At 54.3% G+C, this 12,647-nt stretch overlaps 1 protein-coding gene across 1 annotated transcript in view; it reads left to right on the top strand.

The window, feature by feature from the left end:
• Pebp4 (phosphatidylethanolamine binding protein 4) overlaps positions 1-12,647 on the top strand; it is a 194,687-nt gene that overhangs the window by 180,577 nt on the left and 1,463 nt on the right. Inside the window, exons 6-7 of the mRNA XM_058580428.1 lie at positions 879-924; positions 2,996-3,112. Coding sequence (XP_058436411.1) covers positions 879-924; positions 2,996-3,112 — 163 coding nt within the window. The remainder of the gene's footprint in view (positions 1-878; positions 925-2,995; positions 3,113-12,647) is intronic.

The raw sequence follows: 12,647 nt of genomic DNA, 5'->3' as shown, positions 1-12,647 counted from the left end.
TCTCCCGCACTCCCATGAGCATCTGCTGGAGGCAAGGGGCAAGAGCCATCCCAGGAAGGGCTGGGTGGAAAGGGGGCCAGGGCACAGTTAGGTGTTGGCAGAATCAATTAAGCACCATGCTAATCACCATCATTAAGGCTATAAAACTCCACACCTAGGGGCCGCAGGGCTCCCTGGCATGGCCCGGGGTCCTGAACCGTGGCACAGACCCAGGGGCCCGGCTCCAGTCCCTTTCATCTGAGCATCTCCCAGTCCTGCACAAACAGTAATTAGCGCCCGCCCCCAGGAGCACCTCATTATCCCACAGACACTGGAGTGGAGGGAAGGGGGAGGAGAAGGAGGGAAACTGAGGCCAAAAAAACTGCCCAGAGCTTGTGGCTGAATGAGCTTCCTCGAGCAAGTCCGTCCAGCCCCTCCCTCTGGTTGCTTAGGATGCCATCGGCCTAACGTGCCGAAAGTCTCCAAAGTCAGCCAAATTCTCCCTCCTGAGAGGACGGGCTGGTTAGCAAGTCCCTGAGAACAATTAGGCGCCCAGATCTACAGGTTGACAATCAATTGCTGGGCCCAATCTCAGGATACAGTGACCATGAGGCAGCCCTTTGGGGGGGGTCCTATCAGGATTTCCCAGAGCTGTCTGTCCTTCACCTCCAGACCACCCTCAGACACCTTGTGTCTTCTCTTCCCAGGCCCCTTGGGGACTCCTTCTAAAGCCCCATAGCCCATCCTGCGCCTCCTCTTCCATCTTGCTTCGAAGACCCCGGGGACTAAAACATGGTAGCATTTGCTTTCCACCTATCTTAATATCTTGGGTCTTCTCACGTGGCGCTGGCCTACGCTGACCCAGAAGTAACCATGGCTCTGTTTGTCTCTCGTTTCAGGGCAATGACATAAAGAAAGGGAATATTCAGGGCCAGGTGCTAACACGTGAGTAAGACCATCAGTGCTCCCTCCCCCAGCCAGGGTCTCGATGACAGTCATAAGAGTCATAGTAACACAGCTTCCTGGTGCTGCTTTGCAAAGTGCAAACACCAACCCCAAAGGTCCCTGTACACCCTGATGTCATCTGCACAAGTGCCTTACAAGTTTGCTGTTTTAAAGAGAATAAAATAGGAGTAGGACCTGCCCTCCCTTTCTCCCAGCCCCCCAGGCCCCTTCCTCGGGTCTCCACTCCCAAGGTGTGCCCTGGACTCCATTTACAGGGGATACTCAGGTGGTGAGCTGGCCGAGGACAAAGTCTTCCTGGTCTGTGAAGCAGCATGGGCTTAGGCCCCACATAGGTCTAGATTCAAATCCCAGCTCCTGGTGGCCTGGCTTGACCTCTCAGCCTCCAGTTCCTCTTCCAGAAAATGGAGATCATACCCACCTGCAGAGGTGGGGGAGGATGCAGATGCCATAAGTGAAGGTTATGCACCCCAGCATTTGTGTCCCCCACCCCAGTTTGTACTTCTGGAGGTTCTGAGTGGAGGATTCTTTAGGAAAGCCCTAGTGAGAGGGGTCGTCTCCATCTACCCTAAAGACATAGCACCAGTGGCTTCCAACTTCAGACTTGTCCACACAGAATCCTGGTCATCTGGCTTTGGCAGCATGGAATATGCCCATCTCAAGGGTACATAGCATGTACCCCCATGTCCACCAGCCTGGCCAGAAGTTGTCACATCCCACCTGCCCTCCAAACTCATTCACACAAAGAGATACTCAGCACCCCGTGCTCAGAAATCTTTCCCAGCACTGGCGGTGATTGTGAAGAAAGGCTGATTTACCCAAATTCACACACACCCTCTGCCACAGCCTCAGAGCTCTGGCACACGGGCTGTTCCCATCTCACACCTGCCCCACTACAGACCCTAAACCACACAAACTCACAGAGCTCCTGGCACACCCTGCTCTGTTCTCTCTGAGTGTGTGTGTGTGTGTATGTGTGTGTGCGCACACACACACAAACACACATCTGATTTGCGATGGGAAAGATGAACAGTCAGGAATTCCCCTGGCTGTTGGCACACCGAAGGCCCCAGTGGCCGGAAGTACACAATGAGAAATACTTCCAACAGCGCCAAGCAGCCAGTCACTCTTTTGTTTAATGGTCAGGAGAGGAAAATTGGGGGATGGCCGTAAGTACCACCACTCCCTCCCACCAGCATCCTCACTGCAAACACTCCTTCCCCACCCACCCCAGGAAGATTCTTGGCTCCCGCCTGACTCTCCTCCTTGGAGAGGGAGGTGGAGAGAGGGGAGGGGAGTGGGAGGGGGCACAGCATTCTTGGAAGGAGGCCCAGTTTAGAAGTTTCAGTCCAGGCCAGCAAAAACCAGGTCCCTGCATAGACTCAAGGGAAGGATAAGAGACATCTCCACCCCACTTTCCCCCCACACCCAAAAAGGCCAGTCTCCCAGAGGGAGAGTGAAGAGGAGGGAGACGAACCTTCTCCCCAGTGCCCCCAGCGCCTATGATCAAACCTTTGAACCCAGTCCCACCCACCCCCGTAACCACTTCCAGATCCTCCAGACCCAGCCAAGAAACTGGCTTCTTTGGGGATTGAGTTCATAAGGAAATGCTGAAAAAAATAAATAAAAATTCACTGCCAAACACACTCACGGGGGAAGATGGGTTTCTCTTGAGGCAGGAAATCCATCCGAATAGACTAGAGCAAAAACAGGACAACACCAGCACCCAGTGACCCAGTGAGCCCTGGAAGCCACAGCAGCACCCCAGACCTTCATTCCAACCTGGAGCATTTCCTCCGGGACCACCTTCTTTCCTCCACCACCCCAGACCCCAAAATGGACATCTGAAGTGAAAATACCAAAGGGGAGGTCCTTCCAAACATAATGGCATGCAGCAGGTAAACCTTCATCTGGGGCCCCAGGAAGGTCAGCAGGGCCATGGAAAGACACAGGGGCTTGTTTTCTCGAGTAGCCAGCAGCCTCTGGAAGCAGGAGCTCTGCCCTGGGCAGCAGAGATGTGAGTTCACTTGTCTCTCCCTTTCTCCACCTGCAGCCTACAAGCCTCCTTCCCCACCAGCAAATAGTGGCTTCCATCGCTACCAGTTGTTAGTCTATCTTCAAGAAAGGAACGAGGTCATCTCTCTTCTTCCCAGTGAAAGCAAATCTCGAGGTGAGGCTTTGGCGTTCTTCACACTACAGCCAGGGTGGACTCCTGGGTAAAACTGAACCTTCATGCGTTTGTGGGGCTATCGGGACCTTGACCCCCACCCATGAGCCAAGGAGACTGGGGTCAAAAAGTGGTGTTCTTTGGGAGTGAACTGGAATGAGGGGCCCTAAAGGAGACATTGACCTCAGATATGGTCTTCTCCCAAAAGTAAGTCCCAAAGACCAAGAAGCACCCCCGAAACTTTGTGTGGCATGTGCAGGCAAATACCCCACAACACCTCAGCAGGTAATTGTACCCTATAATTGAGGCTGATCTGAGCAAGAGGGCCCTGGAATGCCACCCTGCCGGTCTATCTTCATTGGTGGCTAATTGGTTGGTCTGCCCTGCCATCTGGGTGCTGGGGCAAAGACTTCCTCAGCCACACCCCCTCCACCAGCCTCTCTGAACAGCTCTCCTCAGACACTGGACAGGACCCATTTCCCGAACCTCCTAAAGACTAACCCAACCTGCCTGGCCTCAGTCCTCCAGCCACCAGGGCCAGGAAGCAGGAGGAGCTGTGGAGCTGGCCACAGCAACCCACTGCAGGTGACTCAACTGTGTGAGCCACGCCCCCCACAGTCCTAGATTTCTCTTGGGGGCATAGGAAGTAAAGTAATCCTTATGCACTCTATCACCTCCCAGTTTTAGGACAGGGAGAGCTGTGTAGAATGTACAAGTGACATTAGAGGGTACAAAGAGCACATCTCCTAGGCTGTCAGGAAATTGAGTGGGAGGGTGGATGTCATCAACCAATTCCTCTCACCCAGTGACCCTGACCAACATCCACCCACTGAGAAGCTGGTGCAGGTATTGTCACAACCCTGATGCCTGAGGCCCCGGAGAAGGGGAATGTGGAGTCCAGAAAAGCACTGGCTCAGACGTATGCCTACCAGGGGCCACCAATCAGAGGCCTCCCAGAGGACCTTTCCACCCGTGAACCCTCTCCAGGTGCCCTTACACCTCGCCAACCTGCAAATCTCTTTAAATGGCTTTAGCAAAGACAAACTTTGAAGTTTGAATACAGAGAAGGAAGAAAAACTGCATCTTTTCCAGGCCAAGACAAATTTCTCCAGCATCCTGGGAATCAATCTCACCAAAGATGTCAGGAAGTCCTTTCCACCAGCTCAGGCACTGTGACTTCCAGGGGCCAGGAACTAGCACCTTTGCCTAGGATGTTCCCACCCCCCAGGGGATTCTCATAGAGTGAGGCAGTGTCTCAGACACTCCCCGTTAGATGCCAGGTCCCAAAGCAGAAGCCCTGCATGGAGATGCTCAGACAGGGTCACACCCAAGAGCCTCTCCTGGGTGCTTCCTTCAAAGAGCAGAATGGAGAGGGGAAGAGAGAGGATTAGATGATACTAGGAGGAGCAGTGACAGGGGCCAGGAACAAAGCGAGGCTGTGTATGCCCAAGACACTGCCCACCTTTGCCAAGCTGGGGCTCCTGATCTGATGGCTGCCAACCTCCAGAAAACACAGTGATGAGAGGGCCCAGCAAAGGCCACCTGTCATCCTGGGTCACAGGTGGCAAGGCCAGGAGTCTGGATATCCATCAGTCCTAAGACCCTTTATCAATCCCTGTGGACTTTTGCCCAAACCACCGTTCCTGTGCACATGTATGCACACACACACACACACACACACACACACACACGACCCACCTTCCATTCTCATGAAAACTTACATCTGGGTGCAGTCCCTTGGGCTCCTGTGCTGCTTTATTTGCTGCCAGAAATGAAAGCAAGAAAATGACCTTCCCAGATGGAAGCCGCAGCCAAGGTACCAGTCTTGCCCTAGGACAGCCTTCCAGGTGCCTAGCCCTGTGCTGGGGGCTTCTGAGAAAACCTAATCCCCACGTTCCGGGCATTTTCCCTGCCCTCAAGCTGCTTACTTGGAACTGATTAAATAACAATATGGAGCAGCTTGTAATTAAAGTGCTCAGTCATGACCCTGAGGGCACAGGAGATCACCGAGTGGGCTTAGGTCCTTTCCCTTCCTAGGTTCCTCTGTTCTCCAGGACAGCATGCCTCTTCAGCAGGCAGGGGGAAAAGGTGTTTCACTGTAGGGTGAGGAAATATTTCTCCCACTCTCTAGCTAGTGATGTGACTTTGGGGTGAATCAATGATCCACTTTGGGGTGAATCCATGATCCTCTTTGGGCCTCAATTTCCTCCCTAGAAAATGAGATGATCATTTGCAGAGGAGCAACAGATGTCTTTGGCCCTGAGGCTCCAAGTGGGACAAGGGCTGGACCTCACAGAAAGAGAATCGCATCCTTGAGTAAAGGAGCAGGGAGCTCCAGGCTGGGGAAACCAGAAATGCAAAGATTTTTATTTTAAATGTGAGAAAATGGGAAGGTTGTAGAGGTTCTTGACAGTCCTGCAGAGAACCTGTAGCATTGGCAGGTAGACCAAGGAAAGCCTTTAGAGATGTTAACAGGAGAAGCCACCCAGGAATGTCACTCTAGAGACAACCAAACTGAGTGACGAGAGAGAGAGGACAGGGGGCCACCAGAGGCAGAGGGATGTGAGGCAGTGGGAGAGATTGCAAAAGCAGAAGCAGCAGTCCTTGCTCAACATCACAGTGCAGAGTGCCTGGCACACTCTGCAGCAGCTGGGCAGTGCTTGGGGATCTGTGCAGCCCCAATCTGGACCAGCACTCGAGAGGCCAGGACCTGGGGCCCTGCCAATGAATACAGGCCCCAGGACCTGCCTTGGTCTAGTTTTCTCTCCATGGGAATGGAGCTGTGAAGGGAGGGGACATCAGGGATGGCTTCTAGAGACTGAAGGGGAAAGGTCAGGCTGTGGAAGCTGGATAGGGGGCATCAACATAGATGGTTAGCTGAGAGGTTATAAGAAACTTTGGCAAAGCGGTTTCGAAACTGAAGTAACCTAAAGGTTCTCAATGTGGTATAGTGTTCAGCTCACTGAAAAAAACATGGTAGAGAGCCAGTCTAGAATCATGTTCTCGTCCTAGTCAGACCCCTGCCTTCCCTGGGACTCACATGTAAATGACAGGCTGAGGGTGAGAAGAGAGCTCAAGATTATTCTAATTGAACCTGTCGGGACCATCTATATAGGTGACAGGGTGGCATTGCTCAAGACCAAGGAGGTGAGATCTCCATAGGATTCCTGTTTGTCCTGTAACTCAGGACAAGATATGTGGTCAGCAACTGAGGACATTTTGACATTTGCCGCAGTCCGGCTGCAGCAAAATGACCCAGGGGGTGACGAGCAACTTGTGTAGATTGATACAGCAGGAGTGGGAGCCGTTTATTGTAGGACAGGAGGGGTATATATACATTCCACACAGCTTATCTTAATTAACATAAACTAGATACAGCAGTCAACCAATAAGGACTCTCCACACTTAATGGCTCGCTGGCATTACTTCATAAATTATTCCCTCTGGCAAAATGCCAGGCGCCATCTTGACTTGTTTACAGACCCTAATGGACATTCAAACATCCATTGTGTGACCTTGGACAAGCCACCTTGCATCCCCGGATCTTGATTTTTACCTCATCAGGGTGAGGGGCTGGACGAGCTGTTCGCGGCTCAATGACCCAGGACTGGTGTGCTCACTCCTTCCCGGGCTCTTCTCAACTCTGTGCTGCCACACATATGCAGAGAGTGGACAAGGTCTGACTCCCCTAGCCAACTCAACATTTGCCTCCCATGAGGCTTCCTAGCAAGTGGGCCACCAGGACCAGCTACCCTGCCTCTGGTTGAGGAAGCACCCATGGTCATGCCCCTCCCCCTCCTTCCATGGCCCACATTTCCCACCACCTAGATCCTACATGGTGCCGGGTGCTGGTAGTAGACAAGGGAACCACCTGTCCCTACTTTCTTGGACATGTGTGTCACCATGGTGTAGCCCGTGGGGAGCTGGCACTCACAAAGAGCAAGGTAGACATCCAAGCAGCTTAAGCAAATGGGGGAAGGACAGGCAACCCTGAAGCCAATAGGGCCTGAACGCTGCCTCTGACAAGAGCTGGCCCTGTTGCACTGTCATTGTCCCAAAGGCCACACTCTGCCTTCTCAGCTTAGGTTAGTGTTACCTCAGGCCTCTGATATACTAGACTTCCACCTCTGCTTCCTGTCCTTCCTCTGCATCCTCCTCACACCCAAAGTCCCAGCTCTGGCCTCTGGGCTCATCTGTGATTTTCATGGTCCCCCTACATGTTTTCTAAGAAGCAGCTTCAGATTTGGCCTCTAGACAGAGTTTTGTAGATTCCAGAGGAACAACAGAAGCCGTTGAGGGACCCCGCAAGCAGCCTTCACATGCACCACACGTTGCCAGAACACCCCTGCTTTATATTCATGTCAAGCCACCCACAACCTCACCCAACTACAGATTTGCCTGCTGACCTGGACACCCCACTTCTCCATCGCCCAGTCCTGGAAGGCCCTGCCTGCCTTGAGGACACCTGTCACTTCCTTGTGAATATCCACAATAACCCCTGGGCTAAACTCTGTTCCCTCTTAGCCAAGCCTGGCGCTGCCCTCTCCTGTTAGTGTCCCCCCCGCTGTGTCCCCTCTCATAACATTCTGTTGGGCCTCCTTGGGCACCTTGCCTCTATCTTTTTTGCCTTGCCACTAAATCCCATTCTGCACCTGTCAGCCTTTCTTCCACCACGAAGTGTAAATTCCTTGAGAGAGGAGCTCACCTCTGCCTTCCTTCCTTTCACCACCTGTCACTGTGCCCGTCTCCCCGCACACACATATGGATCTGAACATTCTCACACCCCCACGTTCGTCAACTTCCTCCAGCACCTGAAGAGACGGCCACCTCTCCAGCACCTGAAGAGACGGTGTCCACAAATGACAGTCTCCAGGCCAAATGTCTTCCCTGTCCCAACTCCGGGCAGGCAGGGCCACCAGCCTGCCCTGCCCTTCACTGAAGCCTTGTCCACCATATTAGGTGGGCAGGACAGCTGCCACATCTCCTGGGGGCAAACAAGAAAACTGAAGCCCAGAACAGTGAGAGGTAGGATTGACCAAAGGTCTGCAGCTGAGAGCTGACCAATCTTCTTAAGTCCTGGGGAAGGGCTCTTCCCACTGCCACAATGCACCTTCTCCCTCCACCCAGACCACCAGACTTCTGGGCCCCGGGCCAGGGATAGACAGGGAGAATTTGCATCCTGCTGCCCTGAGCAGTGTGCAGGCAAGGGGCCAAAAGGTAGGGCTGCTAGGAGGGTGGACATGTGTCTGGGTGCCTTCCTGCAGACAGTCTGTCCTTCCCTCAGGTAAAAAGCTGTGGCTGAGCTCCTGGAGAGCTGTGGTCTGCACCATGCCACACTCCAGTCGCCTCACCCAGAGGTGACAAGCTGTGTTCATGATCCTCTGGTGAACGAACTGGGAAAATTCTCTCTCTGTCCCATGATAGATCAAATGCCAAAGCTTGCTTCAGAGCCACTCCAAGGCCATGGGCCCAGGATCGTGCCACAGTGCCTGGGCAGGGACTAGATCGTGCCACAGTGCCTGGGCAGGGACTAGAGGGATGGCTCGGTTACCCCCTCACAGGGGCACACAGAAGCCTTTGGAGGGAAAGCTCACTTGTTGCAAAACAGGATAAGGGTGGCAGGCAAGGATCCTTGGGGTTCTAGGCCATATGGATTCAGGATTAGAAGGAACAGGCAGAGGCCTGCCATACAGTGAGGCTTACGACTTGCTTGTAGCATCGAAGGCCTCGGGGCTCCCAGGTGAGTGAAACATGGGGCATAATGGGGCCAAGGACAGGAGGGCCCCAGAGCCCCAAGCAGCCATCAGCAGTGGGAAGCTTTTGACTGGCAGGAACTCCAGGGACCTGAGGAGCGAGGGGCACGTAGAGTATAGGGAAGTTTGGAGGGAAGAGGCCCAGAGGGAAAGGTGCCCTGCGTGGAGAGCACCCTCAGACAGGCCCCCTCCAGCTCACACACAGACAGACACAAACACACCCAGCCCACTGCAAAACAGCCCACCCCACCCGCCGTGACCTCCCATGGTGGTTCACCTGGCCCAGCACCAGACCCCCAGGGACCACCCCTGATCACCGTGTGGGCTTGCGGCAGGCTGCTCTCTTCTGCCTCCGAAGGGCCCCACCCACCTAGCAGGGCCGGTAGGACTAGGGTCCTGGCAGCCACCCAGCTGGGGCCATCTGGGCAACACTCAGACAAGCACCCTGGCTAGAAACTGCCTGAAATCTCTATAGGCATGAGGCAGACGTCCTGGAGAAGTATGCCCCCACCCAGCCACGCATCAGCTGCCCCAAGGAACATCAGACAGATCATGGGGAGACAACAGAGAATCCCCAAGTCCCAGCCAACCTTTGCCACTACCAAATGTTGGAGTTGATAACTGGGAGCTACCTTAGCAGCTTTCGGGCCTCCTTCTCTGTCTCCCTTCCCGGTCCTCACCCTCAGCCTCAAGATGGAGAAGGGAGGCCTGGGTGATCTACCGGCTGGACAGGTAGGAATCATCCTTCCGCTTTCCAGTTCTCCTAAGTTCTCTTCTTCAGAGGAGACCTGGTAGCCCCTCACCACCCTGGGACTGCCCCAGCCTCCCTGCTCTCTCACGCCAACCACAGGCCAAGTGTCACCTCCTCAGGCCTCTGGAGCCTCTGGAGCCTCAGGATCAGCCACTCAGCAAATATTCTCCAGGAGTAATCGGATGTGATGGAACGAGGGCTTTTCAGCTCCTGAGTGAAAGTCTCTGGATGTCATTTAATGGCACAAAAAATAAAAGGCTCGGGCCTCCCGCCCACCACCACCAGGACATCATTAATCTCAGGAGAAAGGCATCACGCTTCTATCACCGCAGCCAGCTCCAGACGAGCCAGACAAATTACAGACCTGAGCCGGGCCCTGTGTGGGGCGGTTATTAGGTTGGAGTTGAATTCTTGTTGTTTTCTTCAGGGCCACCGTCCCCTGACAAGAAGCAGTGCCCTGCCAAGTAGGAGAGTAGAGCAGGGAAGAGGGAGGCTGCCCAGGGGGACAGGGCAGCTCGGGGACAGGTGCCCAGGTCCCTCCAGAGCACCCTTGTCTTCCCAGTCCCCAGTCCCAGTCCCCAGGCTGACAGGGAAACACTTCAGAGCCCTCAAAGGACAAGTGACAAGTCCGGTGGGGAATGTCCTTGGCAAGTCAGGGGTCAGGAAGCACTGTCCTTTGCTGGTGAAAAGCCTAAGAGTTGGCCCACGGAAGGGCTTGTGAGCATCTGTCAAGGGCCCCAGCTGTTGGCCAAGGCCTCCCTTCCAAGGACCAGTTTTTTATTTGTCCTCTGTGGATTGTGTTATGTTAGAAAGTCACTGAGGGCAGGAGTGAGACTGGGTAAAGCACCTCATCCCACTTGCCTGACAGAGGCCCAGGGATGGCTGCCAGTGTTAGCTAAGGGACCCTGCCTCCCAGGTCCCCTCAACTGAGCATGTGCATTCTAGCAGAGGAGCTGTCTACGCATTCTCCTGAGCCTGGGGGAATCAGGACAATACAAGGGGGCACATCCCCTTCTCAGTCTCTTGGAGGCCCATTTGGCCCCCACAGGCCCAAGGGAGCTAGCTAGGGGGATCGTGTGATAAGCCAAATTGTGCAGAGCCAGCCCCTCAGATTCAGGACCTGGAAGTAGAAAGAGTGACTGCCAAGACATCCTCCAGAGTCATTTCCAAACATCCAGCCATGGCTGTCCCTAGGACTGAGAATCAGAGAACGAGGCCACCCCCACTGCTAGAGACAGGGGTCCTTCCTTCCACCTGGTGTCGGACGGGAGGTCAGGCACAGAATGTTGGCTCAGAAACACCCAAGCTTTAAATGAGCTGTCCCCCAACCCCCTCCTGCCCAAACATCTCTAGCATCCAACAGCCCTCACCTAAGAAGGTCTCCAGTGGCACTGACCAGCAAGGGAAGGGAACGGCCTCGAGGCAGGGTGTGCAGCTGGCTCTGCAGAAATGGGTCCTGCAGGGACCAACCTACACATCATGCGGCAGCCCCGACCCGAGGAGCCCAGGACGTTGTGTTGCTGCCACTGTACAGCTCAAGAGACAGACTGGCAGGCTGCCTTCCCCCAGAGGCCTCTGGAGTGCACTCACCGCCCCTGCCCTGTCCCAGGTAGAGTCCAGCCTGGCTGCAAGTTCAGTGGCCCTGGCACAGACACAGCCCTCTTCCTGCGTGGCAGCAGCTTCCCTGCAGCTCGGGGACAGAGCAGTGCCATACAGGAAGGGGCTTTCCTCTGAGCTGCGACCACAGAAGCCACAGCTCCCCATCTCTCCCCATACACCCCTGAGGGCCTGACTCACCCCTCTTCCTTCTAGAACTTGCTCAGGGTCAGTTCCTCTCGCCCTCTGTGGCAGGAAACAGAGTGGTGGGGGGTGTTTAAGGAGTCCTGGGTGAGCCAGGGGAGGAAGTGGCCCGAGGCTAGCCAGCACAGGGTCTGGGTGCCACAGCTGCCCAAGGAGCCCGAGAACCACAGGGTTGTCGGAAATGGGGCTGGGAACAATCCTGAGGCACCAGGGACAACTCTGAGCTCAGATAGAAGGCAGCTTCTGAGCAGGCAGGCCTGTGCTCCTGTGTGAGGGGAGCCTCGTCTCTCTCAGGGTATAGGGGATTTCTTTCCATCATCTTGCCCTGATCTCGTGATTGGTTTCAATTCCCTCCTTGTCACCCAGGTTCCTTCCTGTCCCACTCAATGGGGAAGGCCCCTTGTCCCCTTGTGTTTGCCACACATCAATTTACCCATGAGCCTTTTCCGTGGCATGCACGTGAACACACACAAACATGCACTGGTGTGCACACACATGCACACGTGCCAAAGTTTCCCAGGTTCATAGACCAGAATTCCTCTACAGCCATCACGATCCCTGTGGTGCAGAGGCTCCAACCAGACACAGTGCCTCCGAAAGGGCTCTGGAGTGACACAAAGCCACACTGCGGAAGCACCAGGGCAGTCAGCACCCATCCAACAAGCTGGACTCTCTCTGCCCTTTCCCTGAGACACCCCTGCAAGCCCTCATTCTGCAGCTCTCAAGGTCAATCCAAGTACACGGTCACTGAGTCAGATGGGATTGAGAGAACCTGGAAAGACCTTGACCTCATCCCTGCCTCCCAAGAAGTTTTCTCCCCAGTAGTGCACTGGGTCCCATCGTCCCGTCAGTGAGCCAGGGATATACCCAGTCCCCCATAATATGATCCTTAATGTGTATAGTGCTCCTGGGAGAGCACCTGGCACACAGAAGGCACCGCAGAGGTGTCCTGTTGCTGCTATTATTATTATTTGCTTTATTACTATTATTGTGTTTGGGGTTGGGGATCAAAAATTGTGCTCTCCTTGAGAATATCTTTGAAACACCTGGAGGGAGAGGGTAAATGGAGAAGAGGAACATTTGGGTGGACTCATTTTCTTCTTGTTATAAAAAGAGCAGTGAGTACACACAGGAGCCAACAGGTGTGGCACTGGTGACCTGTGGCTCTCAGGTGAGGGTTTAAGAATTCCAGGCTGCCAGCCCTTAACCCTCCTCTGTCTGGAGATGATTGGTT

This window comes from Marmota monax, unplaced genomic scaffold, assembly GCF_021218885.2.
Source record: "Marmota monax isolate L192 unplaced genomic scaffold, Marmota_monax_Labrador192_F-V1.1 WCK01_AAM20220418_F8-fsc00040, whole genome shotgun sequence".
Classification (NCBI taxonomy): domain Eukaryota; kingdom Metazoa; phylum Chordata; class Mammalia; order Rodentia; family Sciuridae; genus Marmota; species Marmota monax.
Note: the sequence above shows the minus strand (reverse complement) of the source record. Positions and strands in the feature narration are given on the sequence as shown.